The 24,792-nt window shown below is 44.0% G+C and overlaps 1 protein-coding gene across 1 annotated transcript in view; it reads left to right on the top strand.

The window, feature by feature from the left end:
- Nucleotides 1–24,792, top strand: part of astn1 (astrotactin 1) — a 620,426-nt gene that overhangs the window by 316,399 nt on the left and 279,235 nt on the right. The window contains 2 exon segments of the mRNA XM_042334960.1: nucleotides 4,324–4,408; nucleotides 16,060–16,134. Of these exon segments, the coding sequence (XP_042190894.1) occupies nucleotides 4,324–4,408; nucleotides 16,060–16,134 (160 nt within the window).

Here is a 24,792-nt window from a genome sequence, read left to right as displayed (position 1 = left end):
TGGCCAACAATTCCCCAAATAAAATTGGTCATTCACTTAATGGCTGTTTGTGGGACACTGCTGTGCGCAAATTGTCTAACGTGTTTGCCTACAAGTACACACTCAGTACATTTCAGAGCTTTACTCGGTATCTAACACATGCTGAAGCTGACCTGGAAGTGTGCAAAGGGGTTGTTGTCCTGTGTTTAACCTGTTCTGTATCTGGTGTGAGTAAGTGAACAAAATGCTGTTTTTCTGTCAGTTTTTCAATGCTGGCCTCACTCACCATGAGAATTTTTTTATTTTTCACAACAACTTGCATTAATATAGTGCCTTCACAAGGCGTCTCGGAGCACTAAATAACGTTAGAGATTAATGCCAAGCCAGGCATAAACGGAGGTGACTGTAAGCACAGTGGAAGAGGAAAGTCTTCAGGTGTGATCTGAATATGGGCAAAGAGGGAGCAAGGATTGAGACAGGGAGTTCCAGAGGTTTGGGAGTCGTGGCTGAAAGCACGGCTGCTGATGGTGGAGCAGAAGGGACAAGGGACCAGCCGAGCAAAGAAGGCGGGTAGCAGAGTGGGCACATTTGTAGACGTATTAAATGAACCACCCAAAATATAAATAGTTCTCATGCTCTCTGGTTAAATTGGTAAAATATTATTGCACAACCCATAAACTTCAACATTAATCATAGATGCAACATATTTGTGCCTGACTGGAAAGTTACGCGACAGAGAGCTAATGCATGTTTTTAAGAACCAAGTGGAATGTATTGGCACTAATTACTTGAGACGAGATTATAATTGGGCAATAATAAATTCATAGAGGACATTATGCTTTAATGTTTGCCTCATAATTGTATCAATAATGGATGCAGTTCTGCGAGCTCCCTTGATGGGGTTCTTCAGGGATGAATATTAGACGATATTCCATGGCTAGAACTTCATATACATGTCACTGATGACACATGATCTAATCTGTCATCAATCCTGCAACCGCACATGAATGTGCCTCTGATAGTGCTTCTATCTGCCTCTCTGCCTGGTGTACATTTCACTGAGTGATTTACTTACAGTAGAGGGAAATTCAATGACTGGACATTAATTCCAATTAATTCTAGCGTTTAATCTTTTATGTCAGGTGGACGTATTTTAGTGACTGTGTTTTAAAATAGCATATAAAAGGTATTTGGTCAGTGACGTTGGGCAAAAGCACAGTGCACATACCACATCTCTCACTCTGTCTGACATTCTCTGTCACACATACTTACTCTCTCACAGACACACTCTGTTACATACGCATATTCTCTGTCACACACACTTGCTCAACTCTCTCTCACACTCTTCCTCTTTCAACCATCTCTCACGCATTTGCTCACAGACTTTCTCACTCGCTCATACCCTGACACACACACATTCACGCACTTACACGATTATTCCAAAACACTCTCGTAATGTCAGGCTGGCTCAGTCGATAGAACTTTTTGAGTCAGAAGGGTTCAAAGCCCCACGTCGAGGTAGTGACAGTGGGCACAGGGTGGAGTGGTTAGTGAGTTCGCCTCGCAAGCGAGAAGATCTGGGTCCAATTCCTGGGCAGGGCAAAATCCTAGACAAGTTTCCCTACTCCACATCCTCTGTTTACCTAGAATAAGCCTCTATTTCTCTGTTCATCTGCCAAATTTTACCCCCAAAATACAGTCAATCCAATTCACAATATATTCTGTGAAGCACTTGGAGAAGTTTCAATGATGTAATTTGCATATACCAAACACAAGGATTATTATTATTATTATTATGGAGTGGGTACAATAACAGTGAGGTTCTGCTGCCAGTGGGATATTGCGGAGAGCCACATGGGCACATTTTACTGTGCGTTGGAGGTGCCAGCTGAGGATCATTGCTAACAGCTCGCAGACACATGGGCACGATTGCAGTCAGGTTCATTTTTACCTTTGAATAAATGAATGAATATATCTGTAAACAAAGCACTTCCAAAATGTTGGCAACTGTCCCCATCTGACACACTGGCACTCTGATTGTATATGAAACATACACACACACACTCACACACTCACAAAATCCATTCATAGCTGGTGGTCATTGCCCAGACCTGCTAGTTCAATCGCTGCATATTAAACCAGTGTGGAGCTGGTGTAAGCCTAGACCCTGGTGGAATTTCTATCCCCCCCCACCTCCCGGCTTCTGCCATCAACCTGCCTCTTCAACTGCACCTATGGTCACCTGCCCCCCAACCCCCAAACTCATTGTTCATCACCACCACTTTAAATCTCCCCGAGATGTTATTCAACGTGAAGGCCCGCTATATAGATGCAACTTGTTCTTGCTGTTGCTATGTAAATGCAAGCTATTGCCCTTATTCTTGCTTGTATGAATAATAATGATCATCCTCGCATTTGATAAGGTGCCTTTCACGTCGGTACGACATCAAAAGAGCTTCACAGGATTTACTGTAAAGTGCAGTGACTGTGTATTTGTGGGCTAAAGAAGCAGCCAGTTTAATTTAATTTAACTTAATTTAGTTTGATTTAATTAATTTAATTTAGCAATGTCCCTCACACAGCCATAAAGTGAATGACCAATTTTATTTGGGGAATTTATTGGCCAGGACCTCGGAACAGAGGAACTTCCTTCTCTTTTCGAATAGTGCCACGGCATCTTTAACATGGGTCATCCCATGTGAAAGGTACTGTATCAAATGTAATGATTGCCATATCATTATTACTGGGAACAGATGAAATATTATATCTGGCAACCACCAAGCGTGATTCCAGAGATGTAGATTGGAGTTTATAATAAATAAAAATAATAATCCTTGCAATTGATATAATAATAATAATCCTTGCATTTGGTATAGTGCCTTATCACATCTTCGAGATGTCTCAAAGCGCTTCTTGAAGAATATATTGTAAAGTGGAGTGACTGCATATTTGGTGGGAGAAACACGGCAGCCAATTGCGCACAGTAGTGTCCCACAAACAGTCCGCCAATCGACTAACAACCGGGTTCCTACTTATTGCTAGATAAACATCGTGGAGACTTGTGGAGCAAGGAAACTTGCTTAAGGTTTCGCCCCACACGAGAATCGAACCTGGGTCCTCTTGCTTGCGAGTCTTCTAACTAATATGCTACAGGACTTAACGTAGTGGGAATGAAGATATTTAATGTCATCATGGCCATATAGCCACTCTCTCTCTGAAGTGTCCGTACTGAGCAAAGGAGAGCACTCGGGTCAATCGGATGGATTTAATTAAAATTCCTCTTCAAAATAAAACCCAGAGGTTTTCTGGTTTGATTTTTGAACTTTGTCTCTTTTTTTTAAAATAAAAAAGCCTCAACTCCAAAAAAACTAGAAGCAAACCAAGAGTTTTATGTGACAAATAGAAAAATAACACAATCTATGTTTCACAGTACACCTAGCAACCGGTGGCTGTCCCCAGGAAGCAAAAGGAGTGTTTAGTTTCTGAAGCATTCAACAAAGGCCCAAATAGGTACATCTTCACATTATTACACACTAAGTACAAAACAATAACTGGCACTAAATTGGTAGAGTATTGCACTTTTATTTTAAAAAAAAAAATTTGTTCTCCTTCCATTTACTAAATCGATTTAAATCCCTCCAAAAATTCATATTGTTTTTATGTTCGCGTAATCCTGACCTGAATTTGCATGAGCTTTATTGAAGGGATCAATACTTTTCAGGATTTCCTCCAATGATTCGCTGGGTCATTGCACTGAGTTGCAGCCCAGAAGGAAAGGAAAGTTTGGGAACTTTACAAGCTAGGAGATATTTTCTTCCAGCCCCACCACTTGTTCAATTGGCCCCAAGCAGGTGGCTCAAACAATAAATAGCGTAGTGATCAGCACTCTTGCCTCACAAGCAAGAAGACCTGGGTTCGATTCCCGGGTGAGGGCAAAACCTTATGCAAGTTCCCTTACTTCATACTGCTCTGTTTACCTGGAGGTAAGTGGGAACCCAGTTGTCAGTCGATTGGCAGATCACTTTCCGGACTTAATAATCCCTTCAAATAAACAAACAAATAAATAATTTGTCACTCAATCCACAACTATTTGCGGACACTGCTGTGCATACTTGGCTGTCGCATTTCGCCCACAAAATATACAGTCAGTCCACTTTACAGTATATTCTGTGAAACGCTTTGAGACGTCTCAACGATGTAATAAGGCGTCATATCAAATGCAAGGATTACTATTATTATACTGACTGAGAAAATTGATGTCGTTGGTGAGTGTAAATTATGGCTTTATTTTTCTACCTGTTCAGTGAAGCTGCTGACAGAGCCCCCTTGATTTATTTCCTGCAGGTGAGTGCAGCTGCCAGGAGAGATACACGCAAGATCCAGTTCACAAGCATCTCTGCATCAGGAACGACTGGGGGACAAACCAGGGGTGAGTGCCCACTCTTCCACACATCTGCATGGTTCACCCCCTCTCTCTAGCAATTGGCCACGTTTCTCTATTCACACATTCACCAGGTTGGTCCGGATGCAGAAGGCCCCTAGGCTCAGCTGATCTCATCCCTCCAGAACACCCACCTTATCATCCTCCCATCACAGCATCAAGCTGTTTATTTATAAGAGTCCCAGTTTCCTGGCCTCAACCACCCTTTCCAGCAACCTGTTCCTATTGTTAATCACCCTCTGTGATCATGCTATTGTGATCATCATTATTATTATTATCATTATGTTTTATAAATGAGATCTGCCGGCATTGGGACAGATTCTCCAGGCGGACACTTAATTTCCTTCAAGTCAAGGGAGAGCCTTCGCAGTGCTGACGTTATCAGATCTGAACAGGAATCCAACAGAGACATGGGACGCCGAGGGAAATCTAGACGGCAACAGCACTTCAACATTGTTCCCTGAGGAATTCTCTTTATATTCTGAGATTTGCAGATATCTCTCTCTCTCTCTCTCTCTCTTTTTTTGGAGAGAGTGGAGTCTTAGTGGAGTCGTGTAGCGTACTGGTTAGAGCCCTCGCCTCACATGCGAGAGGACTTGGGTTCGATCCCCAGACAAGTTTCCTTACTCTACACGCCTCTTGTTTACCTAGCAGTAAGTAGGAACTCGTTGTTGGCCGATTGGCAGATCGCTTTCCCGGGGTATTAGTGATAATAATAAAACACTTTACAGCGTATTCTATGAAGCACTTTGGGCGTCTTGAAGACGTAATATGGCGCAACATCAAAGGCAAGGATTATTAGTATTATTTTTTTTTCTCTCTCTCACTTTCTTTGCCCTTTAAAAAATCGCTGTACAGTGCGAGAGTGCATCTGCCTCATTAACATTTTTAATAAAGCACAGCAGGAGGCGACGGGTTGGAGCTGGAAGTGAGCGAGATGATTCTTGTGTAGGAGCACGCTGATAATTACAGCAATGAGGAAAATGAAACAGTGGAACATATCTGAGGTGTGAAATTGCTTTGCCATCAAACACTTGTTCACTTTCCATCCAATTGTGGAGCCTGTATGAAATTTAATTGAATTGCTGGTATCGTGGAAGCAAGCATTAAATAAGCTTGTTCCACTTTTAGAAAGAAAAAAATTCCCAGGGAGAATAGGACAGCTCTATCGGTGTGTGAAATGGAATCAAATACAATGAATTTTTTTTACACACACACACGAACATCACAAAAACTTCTAACCCCACCGTGCACTCAATCCCCGACTATTTATGGGACACTGCTGTGTGTAATTGGCTGCTGCGTTTCAGCCACAAAAATACACAGCGAATCTATTTTTCAATGACATGATAAGGCACTATTGTCAAATGCAAGGGTTATGTTTCTTAATATTAACATTCCTTGATCAGTGGTATTTAAAACATTTTTTTAAAAAAGCCTGTTTGATCTGTTTTACCTTAAGATTTTGAATGCTGGGCTGTAATTATAAGCTTAATCGTCATCAGAGGGATTTCTTCTTCTCAGTGCCAGATACCACCTCGAAAGGTCGTGCACTGACAACACAAAGCATGTTCAAAGATCTTGCGGCATACAAGACCTGTGTGCAAACAGTTCTACTTTATGCTCCTGGGGATGTGGGGGGAGAAACTTCCTCCTGACTATTTCCAGGATCAAGCAATGAGGTGGATTTGTGACCAACATGGGAATAAAGGCCTACATTGACCTGTCGCAAAAGCACTCAGGAGATGGAGGCGGTTTTACCGCAGGCACGTTTATTCACCAAAGTCCCTCACATGAGGACCCGAATTAAGCAACAGAGTTATTACTCATCTTATAAACCTCAATATCTATTTTGCCATCAGACACTGATGCAGCTCCCTTTTAAAATGGGTCAATTTACCCCAAATTAGCTACCTTATCTGGGAGACTATTGTACAGATACACTATCCAGCGACCGGGGGAAAAAAATATACTTCTAATCTCTTGTCCAACTGCAGAATTTCATATTTATGACCTCTGGTTCCTCTGCACGGACCAAATTAAATTGTCCGCTTGCATCAACCTTATCTACTTTTCAATATCGCAAATATCGTTATCGTCTCTCCCTTCAGCCAGTGAAAACATGTAATTTGGGCTGAGTTTTTCTCTTCACCGTGTTTGCTGATGGTCTGGAATTGCCCATGTTAACACTTGTGCAAGTCCATTCCACAAGGTGCCAGAGTCAGTAGCACTCTCACCTCCTGAGTCAGAAAGTTGTGGGTTCAAGCTGCAGGTCAGGGTCTTGATCTCACACAGTCCAGGCTGACACTCCAATGCAATGCTCGGGGCTGAGCTGCATTGTAAGTAGTGCGTCCTTCAGATGAGACGACATCAACCACAACAAATTGCATTTGTATAGTGCCTTTCACGTTGGGAGGACGTCCCAAGGCGCTGAACAGTCAAACGTTTGCACCCGAGCTGTGGGCTTCAGTAGAAAGGTGTGGAGGGCAAAGGGGGTGGTGATGGGAAGATGACTGAAGCCACGTTCAAATAGGAAGGTCTTAAGACAGGCCTTGAAGGAGACGAGAGAGGGGATGAGGCAGAGGGACTCTGGGATAGAGTTACGGAGGATGGGGGCAGCACCGCTAAAGGCCTGACCTCTGATGGTGGAGGGGTATGGCGGGGCCGTAGAGCAGGCCAGTGCTCGCTAATATCAAATGCAAGGATTATTATAGTAGTTTTTTAACCGTTGTGACTGATTTCACCCACACTGTCCTGCAGGCTCAGAGCACCTCATCCCAGGGACTCATTGATCCATTGCATTAAAGACACTGATATAATTCAGTAGCTATGATAACGTGTGAGATAAGAGCACAAGCTCTTGACTGCTACTGATAGACTGTTTGCGACTGATTGGGATCTCTGAGTGTGTGGTAGAACCTCAGTAAAAGTCTACTGGTGCAGATTAATTATGTCATGAGGTGCTTTGTACCTTTGTAGATTGTTAAACGCTGACAGTCTCCTTAATCAACAGCAAAGAATCTTCCACCAATGTTACAATGCGAAGGGCAGACCTTGAGCTGAAACCAAAAGATAAAGAACAATGCGGGAAGTGGGAAGCCGGAGAGATAGTGTGCATTATATGGAAAGATGTGCTTGGAAATATATTTAAAACGTCGCTGAGAAGTTAAAGAAATTAGTATACAATTATTCATTTGTGCTATTCACATACTGATAGAGGCCTTGAGACATTTGTGCAGTTGATCAGGGGGTCAGGTATCTACATAACAATACAGACACACAGTTATTCATATTTTCCTTCTTACAAAGGACATGTATTGAAGAGGATTTGCATATAATAAGTACTGTATAACTTAGATTTTGTAGGCTGCCCTTGACACTGCCTTCTCCGGATGTTGGAGGCGTTCTGCAGAGTCGGACGGGATGTTAAACCAAGGATTCTCGCCTGCCTGTTTCAGACGGACCTCAAAGATCCCATGACACTATTCATTAAAGAGAAGGGAGTTTCTCTTGATGTCTGGCCATTGATCCTTCAAAATAATTAGTCATTTACCTCACACTACAAAGAACAAATCACAAATTTAGATTTACACCGCACCTTTCATGTCAGGAGGACATCCCAAAGCACTCGACAGTCTTAGTTGGGCACCCCAACTGGTGGGGGCCAAGGAGAGGAAGAGGAAAGTTGATCACAGGTAAGGTCCCAAGTTAGCTGCCCACAAAAAGCACATAGCCACTACACATTACAGTTTACGTAAAACTCATATATTTTGTGGGGACCAAAATAATTAACCTGTTACAGTCATTGATTATCCTCCACATAAAGAAAAACTTCCTGGCGTCTATCCTGATATTGCCCTTTACAACTCTAAACCTATGTATTCTTGTTCTACTGTCTTGATGCATCCGGAAGTATTGTTCTGCGTAAGAACATACGAATTGCTGGATGAAAGAAGAACCAAGGTCCATCCAATTTGCCTTCCACCATCCTTGCACATGTCATGTCCCAAACTATATACTGTATCCCAAGATATTATTTCCTAATACAAATCTACTTCATTTGCTTTTGAAAGAATCAATAGTTTCTGCTTCCACCGACTCCCTAGGGAGCCTTTTCTATACATTTGCTACTCACTCACCAAATAATGTTTCTGCAGATTTGTTTTGAATTTACCTCCCCCCCCCCCCCCTACAATCGCAGGCCGTGCCCTCTGATTCTACTATTCTAGACAAGATAAAACAGCTTATCATGTTCTATATTATCCAGTCCCTTAGAATCTTAAAAACCGCAATCATCACAGTTCTCAGCCTCCTCTTTTCCAGGGTGAACATGCCCAGTTTTCTCAATTGCAGCAGTATAATAGGCTGAATGGCCTCCCCCTGTGATGTGCGTTCCTATGGTTTTTGAATGAAGTGAACACAGAATAGATTGTAGTGGGAAGCGGTGGGGGGGGGGAAATTGTGCTCAGTCAGGGGCCCATTCTCTATCAGTTTGATAGAGAATGGGCCCCTGACTGTTCCACCAGCGGTGACCATCGGTGACATTGACCCCTTTAACTCCCCGACACAGCACGTCCGCCAACATTCCGATCGGGATGCTGATGTTTCTTCCAACAGCGAATTATTCTGCGGTGTTTAAATGGGTCCCAGCGTCCTGGCCTCAACAAACCCTTCATGGCAACCTGTTCCAGTTTTTTGCCCTCCAATTGCCCTCTGTGTAAAGGAAAACTTCCCGGTGTTCGTTCGAGGGCTCTGAACTCCCAATTTTTCAAAATGTCTGAGACGCTACCACTTGCTATATAAATGCAAGTTGTTATTATTCCATGTCACTCTGTTTCCATCTCAGTGATGACCAACCCCATCTCTCCCGCCCCCTCCTATATACTCTCACTGGGGGGATTTATTTAATAATAATAATCCTTGTATTTGATACAGCACCTTATCACATCGTTGAGACTTTTCAAACTACAGAATATATTATAAAGTGAATTGACTGTGTATATTTGTGGGCGAAATGCGGCAGCCAATTGTACCCAGCAGTGTCCCACAAACAGTTGACAATTTTTTTGAGGGATTATTACCCCTGGAAAGTAATCTGCCAAACGACTATCACCCGGGTCCCTATTCATTGCTAGGTAAACAGGGGTGTGTCGAGTTAGGAAACCTACCTAAGATTTTGCCCCGCCAAGGAAACAACCCCGGTCCTCTTGCTTGCGAGATGAGCACTCTAACCAATATGCCACGGGACTCCACATTTAACTCCTCAGCCTTGCTCTTCACCTGCAGAGTGGCTTGATAGAGCCCCCGATGCCAGCAGCCCTCTTTCTGGCAAAATGTGCCTCAGAAGTAAAGATGAAATGGATCTTGTGAAAGTTTTATAAGGCCACTGAGTGCCTCGGAAGAAATGGAATGAGCAGTTCTGGGATTGATTCCGCCTCAATCAGAGCTTTGGCATCTTTTCCTGCTTTTAATCCTTTCGCTGAACGTACTTTCTGAGTGAAGCTTGAAGGCTCTAGCATTGCTCCGGGGCCATATGACTTGGATACGTGCAACTGTCTTGTGTGTCTGTAAGCACGTTTAATTGACGATCAGCGAAGTGTGAAGGGAAACTTACTTAATATGGTTACATCGCACAAAGCTTTGCATTCAGTAATATTTCCCCGGGTGAGCACCGAGACAGTGGACACTTACTGCACAGAGGGCGGTTGAAAGGGCCTACAAGTTTGAAATAAGACAGCTGTAAGGTTCCCCCAGCCCCATCCTGCCTGTTACAGGACACCGGGAGAAATTTGCTTCCCTTTTTGAATAGCACTGTAAGATCTTTACCTCCACCTGATCAGGCAGATGGGACCTTGGTTCATTGAGTGCCGCCCGGCATGGAGGGCGCTATATAAATCCATGTCGTTGTTGTTGTTGTTGTGATCCAAATTGTCAGTTGAGTGTGACTCGAGTTGGTGTTGTGGAACTCTCCAGAGGTGGGGGGGAGCAATCTCTGGCTTGTCTTATGTGACGTCGGACTGCGACCAGAGGTGCTCCTGGCTGCCCACACAAGTTTCAACATCACTCAGTGTGCGAGCGGAGTTCGAGAGCGCCCGCCCTAGACACATGCAGGACCCAATATTTACAAACCTTTCAGTCAACCTTAGAATTAAATAATGGGGTCCCATAGTGTAATGGTTAGTGCCCTCGTCTCGCAAGTGAGAGGAGCCGGGTTTGAATGCCGGCAGGGTGAAACCTTAGGCAAGTTTCCTTACCCCACACGTATCTGTTTACCTAGCAGTAAGTGGGAACCCGGTTGTTGGTCGATCGACAGATCCCTTCAATAAATAAATGATTTGATCACTCAGACCACGACTGTTTGTGGCATGCTGATGTGCACAATTGGCCGCTGAGTTTCGTCCACAAAATATATTCACACTCACGTTCAAATCCATTCACTTCCTGGCACCTTCCCTACCTCTCCGACCTCCTCACTCCCAATCCGTTCGACTGGCACCAGCCTCCTTCTTGTCCCTGCCACCCTCCGCTCCACCTTTGGAGGTCGCGCTTTCAGCCACTTCGCCCCCAAACTGTGGAACACTCTCCCTAAATCCCTCCGCCTTGCCACCGCTCTCCCCTTTTTAAAGTTACGCCTAAAAGCCTTCCTTTTCGACCGTGCAGACGGTCACCTCCCCCTCCCGCCCTGGCTCGGAGTCAGGCTCCGCCAATGTTAAGCGCTCTGAGTTGCTGCAAGGATTATTATTATATTATTATCAAACCCTGGTGTGAAGGAAATGCTGCTTCAATCGTTCAACACTGAATCTATTAGCATCTTCAAAAAAGAACTAGATCAAAATCTGGTTCATAACAGACTGCAAAGCAACCGGCACTATTGAAATGTGACACGGAGGATTGTAAGCAGTCAAGGATACTAATAATCTTTTTTCTCGAGCACCCATAACACCTCAAAGCGGTTGATAGCAATGCTGTAAAGACTATGTTTATATGTGAAGGTGGCAGCCAATTTGCCCACAATCCAGACTATGAGCTAAACATCTTGACGTGGTGCTTGAACCCGCGACCTTCTGACTCATAGGCACGACAGCTACCAATTATCCCGGCTGTGTTATACAGGATGAAATGCTGAATAACAATCCTGGAATCCTAGACTAAGGGGCCTGCCTGTCTTCCACGCTTACCTTGATGGCACCAAGTGGAATTACTCCACTCCCTTCCCCCACCACCCTCCCCCTCCTCATATCATAATAATTACCTGCATGTGATAAAACGTCTTCACACAGTTAATTTGAAGTTTATTGAATTCAAGCAAACAAGATAGCTCATACGGACCAGCTGTGTCTCACTAACTGAAACAAAGTGAGTGATCAGTGGAGAAGAGAGGTGGGTTTTTTTGTGGTGAATTTGGATGACAGACTGATATTGGCCAGTATACCGAGAGAGATCATCTGCGCTTCGAGATGGGATCTTTAATGTCCACCTGGTTGCATCGGAACAAACAGACAGGACTGGAACAATCTTTCCACGTACACCCACACAGGAAGGAGGACACAGGTTCAGGGTTGTCGAGGGCAATTTTAGGAAGTGTTATGCAGAACCTAATCGACAGCTGGTACTGATTCACTGGTGAGACCACATTTGAAATATGTCGGCCATCGTGTGTGCGCGTGTGGCTGCGTCTGTGTTCATGTGTGTGTACATACGTTTGTGTGTGTAAATATGTGTGCGCATGAGTGTGTTTCTGTGTATGCATGCACGTACATGTGCGGGCGTGTGTGTGCTCATATTTACGTGTGAGTGTGTATTTGCATGATGTGCTTGTATACGTGTGTATGTGTGTGTGCGTGTGTGTGTAACTATCTGATGTATGTGCCTGTGAGCATTGTGTGAAGGCATGACATGACAGCAAAAAGATGAATTGTCCTGATAACAAATTAGAGGAAACATTTCATTTGTTTTCTTTCTGAAGCCATTATGGCTCGGTGTAAATTTCCTTTACCTTTCTCCCACCTGTTCATCATTTTGTAAAAGAACTTCCATCTCTTGTCGATTAATTATCCTCGTTTCTTGAATTAAGAGCGTGTGAGGTAACCAGCATGGAGTGCGAGCTCAAAGTGAAAGTCATTGACTGATGATCAGCAGCTCAGTGTGATACTGAATGCCAGCACCACCCTCAAACATCCTCTGAACAACAACAACACATTAAATTTGTATAGTGCCTTTCACATCAGGAGGACTGAACATCTTTCTGTAACACCCCATCCCAGTGTGATGTGAGGAAATAGGCTGCCTCTGATACACAATCCCAAGATCATCCCAGTGTTAGGGGACCATATTTTGTAAACCAAATCTGGGGACACACAAAAAAAATGGAACTCACCACAATTGCTAACGCTGGCAGTACTGGAGAAGCTTGTTGGATTAATGGTCTAATTACTGGTTGGCCAACAAAATAAATGTTACTTGATTGAATATTTCTTGTTTTAAGGCATGCATCGATACTGTTTTCTTATTTCTATGAATATTTTAGTGGAAGTAGGAGCCTGATTATTAGTCAATTGGCAGATCGCTTTCCGGGAGGTAATAATCCCTCAAAAAGATTTTGGTCACTCAACCCATGACTGCTGTGCGCAATTGGCTGCCGGGTTTCACCCACAAAATACACTATCAATCTATTTGACTATATATTCTTTGAAGCGCTTTGAGACGTCTCAGCGACTATATCAAATACAATAACGACAATAACAACAACTTGCATTTATATAGTACCCCTCACGCAGGGCAGCGTCCAAGAGCGCTTGTACAAGGATGATTATTATTGTTATTATTATAACAACAACTATATGATGCTGGGATCATCACAGAGTGATCATCTCCGCTCCTTTGGGCCAAATTTCCGAATGCTGCTAGACTGTGCTCCCTCTTGGCTCTGAGAAGAGAGGGAGGGAAAGAGAGTGTGAGACAGAGAGAGAGACAGAGGCTCAAGATGGGGTCAACAGCAGGAAAAATATTGTTTAAAAATAAACACGATACTAGGTCAAGAATCACACTTCAGAGCTTACCCATCTGTGGGGCTGTTAATGGGCCGACCTACAGAGCACTCGATGCATCGTTAACACAAAGTGGCTGCGAGGGCCCAGTCTCTGCTCTCTCTCTGCCTCCATCCCCTCGCACCGCTTACATCATCCTTCATGTCACCTTGAGAACTAGCGCAAGTGACTACGTTCCCTGGGTGCCAGGATCCATTAAAGCATTCTGTCACACTGGCCTAATTGACTGTTTATAACGCTTCTCTCTTCGGGTTTTCCGGAATCAACACCCACTCCCCTCCTCCACCTCCCCACTGAGGTCCTGTGTAGAGAACCTTCTCCCTAGCCTCCACTGCTGACTGCTGAGAGATTCATACAAGCACAAACCTAACTCAGTCTCTGTTTCCCCCTCTATGCCATTTCTCCCACCACTGCCAATAGGGATATACGTAAATGTTTACTCCCAGGCTAACTGTTAATATGGTTGTCACCAAAGAAGGCCAACTGAACGTGCAGAGAGAGCATATTGGATACATGCAGGCAAGAGCCAAGGCTTGTGGATTGGGGAGCGTGGGGGTGGGGTGGGGGAAAAAGGGGGGAACAGAATGGGAGTTCATGACTTTGCAGAGAATGTAAATTCAGAAAAATCCCCTCAGCCCATGATGTGATATTGACTTCCTTCATCATCAAGAACAACATGAACTTGTATTTATATAGTGACTTTCATGTGGGATAGCATCTCAAAGCGCTTACGAGATCACAAGATTGGTTTTGGTGAAAAAAAGCTACTTCCGCCTATCCAGTGTCAGCCCTCCAGAATTTCCTCTGAGTAAAGAAATACTTCCTGGTGCCTGTCCTGAAATTGCCCTTTGCAACTCTAAACCTATGTCCCCTCGTTCAACTGTTGTCTTACATCTTAAAGTATTGATCTGGGTTTATTTTTTCAATCTCATTTAAAATGTGAGGCATCTCTATGTGGGTCGCCTCTGAGCTGCCTTCTCTCAAGTCCTGGCTTGTCTGATGGTTGCTCATAGCAAACCCTACCCTGGGAACTCCATACAGCGCAAGATCACAATATTGGTCTCAATAATTATCCACTGCGTCGTCAACAGAGAAGTGTTTAATCATTGTGTTTTAAAGTGCTCACTTAGGGCTGAGGGAATAAGCAGATAAATATTTGTGTACCCTTGTGATAAATGTAATGATCAGCGCAGGCCATGATGAGGTGGGTGGCGGGAGAGAAAAAAACTAAGGTAGAGTTGACTTTGCAGATGCAGTGATAATGGCTCCAGACAGATATCCTAATGAGCTTCTGTGTTACATCCTAATTATCTGATAATATGAACGCTGGATCCCTTGCACCATTCTGTAACTGTTGCGTTTTTCTAATTTCGTGTGATTGCCGTGTCCATTATTAGAATTACATCTGACAAAATCAGTGGAAACAGATGCAAAAAAAGATCACAAACACCCAATTATTCAGCTACTTGAACAAATTGAAGTTGACAATTATAGCAGAAGGTAGCAAGGTGTAAAATCATCCTTACAGAGAGTGGGCATCCAGAACTCCACTGCTCACATCCTCACCTGCACCAAACTCCATACGCCGATCACCACAGTCTTTGCCAGTCTCCAACGGGAGAAACTCGCTTCTCTTTTCAAATTGTGCCATGGGATCTTGAATGTCCACCTGAACAGGCAGACAGAATCTCGGTTTCCGAAGGTCAACTGATAAATTTCAAGAGCCTCAGAAAGTTTTAGAGCATCAGAAAGTATTGCCCAGGCTTCAATTTCTCTATCCTGCAAAAGTATTCTGTATATTGCAAACTAATAGAATGCTCAGCTATGGGTCACAAGGCGAATGAATTGCTGTGGTATAAATGAGATTGTTTCATCACGATAATAAGCCATTCAGAGCCCATTAACATTGCACAAGAATAACTTGGGAAAGTATCACTAGTTTGATGGGTCGAGTCGTTTTTGTGTAATGCAAGGGCATTACCAAGGACAGCATTAAATTGCATTTGTCCTCAGAGGTAAAGCTGTGGAACTACCTCTCAGGCGCCAAACATTTTTAATGTGACCTCTATGCCAGTTAATTCCAATGATATCAACCTCAGGGTGCTGAGTTATCTTGATTTGGACGGTGGGACATCCTTCGAATGAGATGTTAAACCAAGTTCTCGTCTGCCTGTTCAGGTGGACATAACAGATCACGTGGCGCTGTGTAAAAAGAGAAGGGAATTTCTCTCTCCCAATGTCCTGGCCAACAATCCACCAAATAAAATTGGTCACTCACTCCATGGCTGTTGTGGGACATTGCTGTGCGCAAACTGGTTGCCGTGTTCGCCCACAAAATACACAGTCACTATGCTGTGCAGTGAATCCTGTGAAGCACTTTGAGATGTCTCGAGGACGTGATAAGACGTAATATCAAATGCAAGGATTTTTATTATTATATAGGCTGCATAGCCACAAAGTCACCACAGAGAAATGTCTGATCGCTTATTTTTTAACTTGTGGCGTGATGTTTGTTTTGAATACAGCATATTGCAATCGACAGAGCCACTCCACCCTAAAGCTAACTAACTCCCTTTGCTTTGCCTGTTACAGACCATGGCCATACACAGTGTTTCAGCGTGGCTTTGACCTGGTGATGGGAGAACAGCCATCAGACAAGATCTTTAGGTAAGGACCACTCTTGATGTAGCTGAGCCTTTCTACTTGCCTCAGATTCCCAATGCTCTTTCAGTGCACAGCTCCCTGGTGTAACTCAAACACAACGAGAGCAAGAAATTCCCTGAAATCTCCTTGTGCGCACGATCAAGTTCAGCACTGACCAACTGACGCTCACGTCTTATAAGGTTTGTTTGTTTTCACACTCGTCTAGTAGGAACCGATTGAAGACATCCTACGCCAGTCTCAAACCCTGTACATGTCAGAAATGTCAATCACTTTGCTCCATTAATATCCATTATGCTGATGACATCAACATCTTGTATTAGTTATATAGATGGGTGAAAGCAATTATAAAAAAACATCCATGCATCCGAGTGTGCCAGAAGAGCAGGCAATTCACCTGTGCAGATGAAATAAGAGTGAGTCAATCTTTGTCTGATAGAACAATTGTCTTATTGAAGGACAATGGGTTAGTGACCGATATAGGGCAATGGGTTAGTATGTGAGTGTGATGGAAGAACGATGTGTTACTGTGTGTGTGAAGGAAGAACAAGGTGTCACTTTGGGCTGTGAGTGTGAAAGAAGGAGCAATGTGTCACTGTGAGGAAAGGACAGTGAGTGAATCGCCAATGGAATGCCAATGGGTTGATCATTGTGTGCAATAGAATGGGATGCTTTGAACTCTCTGTCTGCTGAATATCAATTGACTGACGTCTTTAGCTGGTGGACTAACAAAGAACAGTTCTATGAGTCTATTAATTACCACTGTTGACCAATGTTGGTTGAATTTCCATTTGGAATTAGATGTGTAAAATTCCACCTTGGACATTGTTAACAGCAGTATGTAGGCAGCTTTTGTGGGGGAGGGGAACAGCCCTGCTAACCTTGAGTAAACTCCAGAGAAGACATTGGGTGGGTACACCCTTGAAGGTTGTGTGATTATTACCTGGATTATTCTGTGTTGCATCTAATTGCAAATAATGCTGTATTTTTATTAGGTCAAGTTCCAGGAATCTGCTAACTATCTTCACTGCTATGGGATTGCACAAGCGGTGTAAATAAAATGTTAATATTAAGTGCTTTTGTGTGAAAGGCGCTAGATCAATGCAAGTTGTTGCTGTAGTTGTTGCTTCCTAGGTTATCTGGCATGTAAGTCAGGTATGCAGACATGTTTACCCACAAAATACGCAGGCACTACACTTTACAGTGTGTCCTATGAAGGCATCCTCCTGATGTGAAATGCACTGTAAGAAATGTAAGGATTATTATTTATTATTATTATATAACCTGACTAGCGTGTCACCTTGAGGCAAAGTGTACGCCAGGCATCATTACTGCTTCCTAATGATCATATATGTACCAAAATAATTGACTGTGTGGATGTTTTGGGGGGGGTCAGCTGGGTGTCTGACAATTGAGGGAAACCCATCACCATGTTTATGAGTAACCAAATCAAACTGAGATTTCCATGCATCCCAGCTCCACGTGAAAGGCATTTCCAGTAAGTTGATGAAGATAGTCAATCTTGTTCATTTGATGGGCATTGATGTCCCATTGTGTTTAAATGGCCTCCTCATGGAGCCAGCAGTGCAGCTGATAGCTTTTAAGGTATCTCAGCTCTTGTGGAAATTGTGACCTTATTCGTTGGATTGTCTCAAAGACCCTGTCCTGCGAAATGTTAAGTCCACTATTGTTATTCCTTCTTCGGTGTCAGTCTGGCTTAGCTGATAGCACTTTCAAATCAGAGTCACAAAGTTGTGAGTTCAAACCCCACGTTAGGACTTTAAGTTTATAGTCTAGGCATTGCAGTGCTGTGTGTGTGCTGCAATGTCGGAAGTGCTGCTTTTCAGATGAGACGATAAACCGAGGTCCTCCCTGTTAAAGATCTCATGGCATTATTCGAAAAGTGTCCTGGCTGACAATCTTCCAAATAAAATTAGTCACTCACTCGATGGCTATTTGTGGGGATTTGCTGTGCACATTTGTCTGCTGTGTTCATCTACGGAATACAGTAATTCCATTTTACAATATCTACCGTGAAGCACTTTGAGATGTCTCGACAAAGTGATGAGATGCTATATCAGATGCAAACATAACATTTCTATTTTACCATTGTTATTCTGGAGAATCTGACCCCTTCATTTTGAACATTGAAAGCAATTTTAGAATTAAATTAGCTGAGCAACTGATCAATGTAGAGCCTTTCTCCCTGTTTCCTCAGTAAAGATTGTGATAATTCAGCAATGAATTAAATAATCAATTCAGTGATTGACTGCGATTCGCACAGCATATCAATAAAGTGAGGCCAGAGTCAGTAGAGTGGATGTGTCATCGAGATATCTCAAAGTGCATCACAGCATATACTGTAAAGCGATGTGACCTTATGTATTTTGTGGGCGAACGTGGCAACCAATTTGTGCACCGCCATGTCCCACAAACAACCATAACGTGAATGATCATTGAGAGACTCCCTTCTCTTGTCGAATAGCACCACGAGATCTTTAACATCCACCTGAACAGGCAACCGGGACCTTGATTTAGTGTCTTATTTGAAGAGATGGCAATTCAGGACTCCCACAGCACTGCACTAGAATGTCAGCTGAGACTGTGATGTCCTGGAATAGCGATAAGGAAGCATTGGTTCACACAAAGAGCTCTTTGCAGCATTGAGCAGGAATCTGAAAGAGTTAATTTTGTTTTGAAAAGATGGGAAGGCTTTTATTTTACACTCAGGGTGACAGGGGATTGCAGATATATTTCACTAATATGATTTGTGGGTTGTTCTCTTTGATGGGAATGATGTATAACACGGTATATTATGTATGACAGCGGGGTGGGAAGATTGGTGAAATTGAAGGAATCAATAAACTCTGTTGTTAGAAGTTCTTATCCAATATTTACTCACGATTCGTGCATCCAAGTACACACAGAACGACATTAAAGACCATTCCCCCCACTCAGAAGCACTATTTCTCTCTCCCTCATTCATTCCAGCAGTTCATTCCAGCGGTTGATCCTCAATTCAGTATTAGACAAAGACAGATGAAGAGATGGAAGGCTCTGTATTTAGACATCCCCCAATGGCTGGTGTTCTTGTCCCATTACACAGTGAACCTAAAGACTTCTGACACAACGCGAAAGCCAAGGTCACATTTGTGACTCATTTGTAAGACCAATACCACGCAGCGAGAGATCATGGTGGGGTTGGATTAACGCTGAGTTGCAATCATATCGTGTCTCGGCCTAGCGCAGCAGTAGCACTCTTGTCTCTTGAGTCAGGTTGTGGGTTCAAACCTCAAGTCGGGACTTGGAATTACATCGTCTTAAGATGACGCACCAATGCAGCGCTATTTCTGTGCGTCTCATCTGCCCGTTGGATAAGAATAGAGAGTGACAAAGGGCCATTCAACATTGATAACAATATTGTACTTGTGTTCTGTAGAGTGCAGGAACTGTGTATTTTGTAGATAAATGTAGCAACACCTCTGTATAAAGCAGTGACCTACAACAGCCAGGAAGTGAATCATCAATTGTATCTGCGGGTGTGTTGGCGAGGACATTGGGAGAAACTCCCTTTTTCTTTTTGAATAGTGAATAGGATTTATAGAGTGATGTGACATGGAAACAGGCCATTTGGCCCAACTGGTCCTTGCTAGGGTTTATAGTCCACACAAGCCCCTCCACCCTTCCTATTCCCCTCTCTCTTATGTATTCATCAAGTCTTGTTTGACCCTCAACAGTCCTTTCTCCCCCATATCCGTGCCAAGACCCGCTCTACCTTCCCCCACCACCGCAACATTGCACGACTCCACCACTGCCTCACCCCTCAGGCCGCTGAAGCCCTCATACACGCATTCGTCACCTCAAAGCTCGACTTCGGAAACTCCTTCCTTGTCGGCCTCCCCAATTCTTCCCTCCACAAGTTGCAGATCATCCAGAACTCTGCAGCTCGTGTCCTCTCCTGCACCAGGCTCTGGGACCCCCATCACCCCATCCTCGCCCTGCTCCGCTGGCTCCCCATCCCTCAGAGGATAGAATTCAAAATCCTCGTCCTCACTTTCAAGGCCCTCCACAGCCTTGGCCCTTCCTACCTCTCTGACCTGCTAACCCCTATCAACCTGTCCAGCCCGCTTCATGTTTCCCACCCAACCTGCCCTACCATCGGCAGCCGGCCTTTCAGCCTCTCTACCCCTACCCTTTGGAACTCCATCCTACAATGCCTTTGCATTGCTCCCTCCATTGCCTCCTTCAAGGCACGATTCAAGAACCCTCCTTTTCGACCATGCCTTCAGCTGCCCTCCTACCTCTCTGCCCTCCCTCATCTCAACCCTGCACCCCCCACTCCCCACTTTTGGGTCCTGATCCCCTACTGTTCAGCGCCTCGGCATGTCCTCCTAACATGAAACGCACTTTACAAATGCAATTTTGTTGTTGTTGTTCTCTTCAATACATTCCCTGTTCTGTGTTCTGTAGTTTTCAGCCCTCACCATCTGGAACTCCATCGCTGAATCCCTCTGCCTCGCCCACTCCCTCACCTCCTTCAAGACCTTTGTCTTTGACTGTGCCTTCCGGTCACACTCCCACACCCCCCTACCCTCCATCCCTTTTGATTCCACCCCCAGTTCGGGGTTAAAGCCTTGGAATGTCATTGTGACATGAAAGGAGCTATATAAATGTAATTTGTAGTTGTTGTAAAACTCCCTTGTTCAACCCAAGCTTCCGGCAGTGAATTCCACATTCATAGACAGAAATATAACAAAAATTACAGTGAGTTTGACGACGTGATAAGAGCTACATCAAATGCAAGGATTATTATTATTACCGTTATTTTTGTTATTATTTTGATTATTATTAAGGAAGGTGGGAGTGAGGAGGCTTGGAAAGATCAATAGTTATGAGTGTTGTAAAGTACACCATGGTGACTGGCTTTGTGTGTGTAAACAGACCTTTCTCTTAATTTCCACAACGTCCTTGGGATATCAGCCTAACATTGGGAGCTTTGGAAGCAAGAATGATGATGGATTGTTCCTTTCAACGCTGAGAAAACGCGCAAACCTCATTACTTTGAACTCGTAAAACCAGGAAAGTGATGTTTCTTATCAGGAAAGTAGCGCTAAGGAGAAGAAAGCCTTGCTGTGGAGTTATTAACATGTGGCTTGACAGCAGAGAAGGGATGAGTATCAGAGTGGCACACATCATATAAGCAAGCCCAATTCATGCATCAACAAAGAGAGTGATCCTCTTGAGTATTGACTTAGCTGCGCAATTTAGGAGTGGGAGAACAAAATACTTACTATGAAATCAAAGGCAAATCTCATCTTACACATACTAATTGCAACATTTACAACATCAGCCAGTAAGCAAGTTCTTTATTGGTAACAGTGAAGGCGCTCAAAGGGAACCGCTTTAATTCTGCTGCACAAATAGCTTGATTCAACCGGAGCAATCATTCAAATAGCAGTGCTGGCAACAACACACGCAGGAAAAAGGAAAGATTTCCGAAGGTAGAATTGCAGCACCAACTCGGAGCGAGGTGTCTCTCTCTCTGTGGAGCAGCAGAAAAGAACAGGGTGAAAGGCTTCACTGAGTGTGGAGCCTTAACCCTCTGTCCAATGCAGGTCCAAAACTGCCACATTTGGATATATACTTGAAAAGAAAAAAAAATTGCAAGTCTACGGGGAAAGTTCGGGGATTGGGACTAATTGGATAGCTGTTTCAAAAGGCCGTCACATACACAATGGGCCAAATGGCCTCCGTCTGTGCTGTAGGATTCTACTATTCTATGATTCTGTTTGCTGGGCTGCTACCACTAAGATTCAGTTTGGAGCCCAGGATGCTAATGCAGGGTGTTACTAAAGGCTGTGGCATAGAAATATACTGCACAGAATGGCATCTCGTCTGTTGCCACTCGTACCTGCTTTTTTCCAAGTCTCCTTTTTTCAGACTCATGCAAAAACCCATAACCGTGCTTAAGAGTATCCAAACCAGACCAAGAATTCCGTGTATGCCACTCACACGTGGAAATTTCCCTGTGGCGGGAATAAAACGTGCATTCTCTCCTCAGAGGGACGTATTCTAGTTATATAATACTGGAGAATATTCAGCGCAGCTTGACAGGGCTTGGGGACCCCAGAGTGTTGGGGGTATAGCTGGAGTTTAATCAGTTAAAACCGCACGGCTTGCCATTTGGAATGGGAATGTGCTGCTTTCTAACGGAGAGTATTAGCCGCAGGTTGGCGAGACCTAACCTGCGCCTAATACTAACTGCTAATCGACAAACAACCGGGTTCTTACTTACTGCTAGGTAAATAGAGACGTGTGGAGTAAGGAAACCTGCTTAAGGTTTTGCCCCGTCCGGCAATTGAACCCAGGTCCTCTCGTTTGCGAGACGTGTGTGCTAACCAATGCACGACAGGACTCTGCATCTTTCAAACCTCAATCATATCCTCCCTCAAACCCCTCTGCTCCACTGACGGTGAAAGGTTGAAATGTTCAGTGAGATTCTAAAGCCCTCACCATTGGAGAGCAAAGCCCTCAACCCAAGTCTGGCTGAGAGCTGAGCATGAGGGCAGCACTGCACCACTGGCAGCCAGCTGCCCTCTCAGCCTACACTTGGCCACTCGCAATTCAAGTCACAGACCAGCTGTTCCCGCCATCCTTTGAGGACCACAGTTCCTGGGAGTTCATGCTGTCAAAGCCCTCGCTGCAGATTTTCACCGATTCAAGTGGCCACTAACATGTCTCGGAGCTGCCCTGATGGCCAGGTGGGCAAAGGCAGAACGAGCTGTGGCTGTGTGTTCCAATCCTGGTCTGTGCTGGTCTCATAGCTCAATACACTACAATTGGCTTCTTCACTCCCATGGCAAAGGGGAAAGTTAATCACACTTGCTCTAATACAGCATCTTTAAATGACGCCTTTTACATAAGGAGGTTGTGTCAAAGCACTTCACAGGATTTACCGCGAAGTGTGGTGACTGTGTATTTGTACGCGAACACAGCAGCCAACCAATTTGTGTACAGCAAAAGCCACAAAGCCACAAAGTAAGTGATCAATAATCTTGTTCCTGATCAATATCTGTGATCTCTACTGGAAAGGGACTGAATACCTACCTCCCTTTAAACCCTCCTTCCCTCAACCCCATCCTCCTCACCCCCTCAATCTCTCCAACCCCTTCAATTCCTCCCTTCAAAAGTACCATTCTCACTTTCCTCCTTAACCAGCCCCCGTACTGTTAACCTCAGTGCCGAGACTCAAACATAAGAAGACTGATTTTGGGGTTCTAGTTAGTTAATTAGTTCAAGTAAAGAGTATAAAGAAGAGAAGAGGGGTGTTGTTGCATTCCAAGCGTACCCTCAAATTTCCAAAATCTCATTCATCTTCACACTGTACAAGCGCAAGCGGAGAAGAACAGAAAAAAACCCTGATTCTTAGACTGTTTGTCAGAGAAACAGCTTATTTTTCAGCTTATTTATTATTTTAAAAAATGTTGCCAGCTCCAATTGGTAGGAACAATTATTGTCCAAGTAAGGCACACAGAGGGAGCGAGCAATGCTGGTCACTGGGAATTGGCTGTATTTGTATGTAGTTTCGTGTCAATCCAGCTGGTCTGAGCTTTACAACGTACTAAAAATAATAAGGATAATGACAACAATAATAATAGCAATAATAATCCTAGGATTTGATAGAGCGCCTTATCATGTCTTTGAGATGTCTCAAAGCGCTTCACAAAATATACTGTAAAGTGGACTGATTGTATATTTTGTGGGAGAAATGCTACAGTCAATTGTGCACAGCAATGTCCCGCAAACAACAACAGCAACAAAATTACATTGTAAAGCACCTTTCACGTCAGGAGGACGTCCCTACATCGTACATTTTGGCTGCACATTTTAATAAAAATAATATATTTATAATAATAATTATATATAATAAGAATAATCCTTGCATTTGGTATAACATCATGAAGACGTCTCAAAGAGCTTCACAGGATTTTGCAGTGAAGTGTGTTGACTGTGTATACTGTGCATGTAGGCAAACATGGCGGCCAATTTGCACACAGCAATGTCCCTCAAACAGCCATGAAGTGGATGGGGAATGGTCGGCCAGGACATGGGGAACAGAGTGTAGGTAAAATAATTAGCTTGGAGCAAGTGCTCTGTACAGCGTTGATGTCAGACATGGAATGGACTTGATTTATCCACCCTGGATTTGAGACTCGTTTTTACATTTGCCATTTATAACAGGCCAAATTCCACTGACATATATACTTCTTTGATCACACATTCAGTTATCTTTCTCCACCTCATCACCCTCTCCCCTTGGCTCCCATCCCCAGCTCGGTTGCCAAGACATTGTTGTTAACAACAACAACATTACACTTGTAAAGCGCTTTTCACGTCGGGAGGATATCTCAAGGTGCTGGACAGACCAAGTTATGGACCCGAGCTGGGGTTCGGGGTGGGGGAGGGTGGAGAGCAAGGGAGGCAAGCAGGGAGATCGAAAGCACGGTCGTAGAGGAGGCTCTTGAGGTGGGTGTTGAAGGTGGCGAGGGAGGGGGTGAGATGGAGGGACTGCGGGTTGGAGTTCCAGAGGGTGGGTGAAGAGTGGTGGAAGGCCCGCCCGCCGATAGTGGGGCAAGCAATGCGGGGGACATGAAGCAGGCCAGA

This window comes from Callorhinchus milii, unplaced genomic scaffold (assembly GCF_018977255.1).
Source record: "Callorhinchus milii isolate IMCB2004 unplaced genomic scaffold, IMCB_Cmil_1.0 Scaffold5, whole genome shotgun sequence".
NCBI classification, from domain to species: domain Eukaryota; kingdom Metazoa; phylum Chordata; class Chondrichthyes; order Chimaeriformes; family Callorhinchidae; genus Callorhinchus; species Callorhinchus milii.
This window is presented reverse-complemented; position numbering and strand designations above follow the sequence as displayed.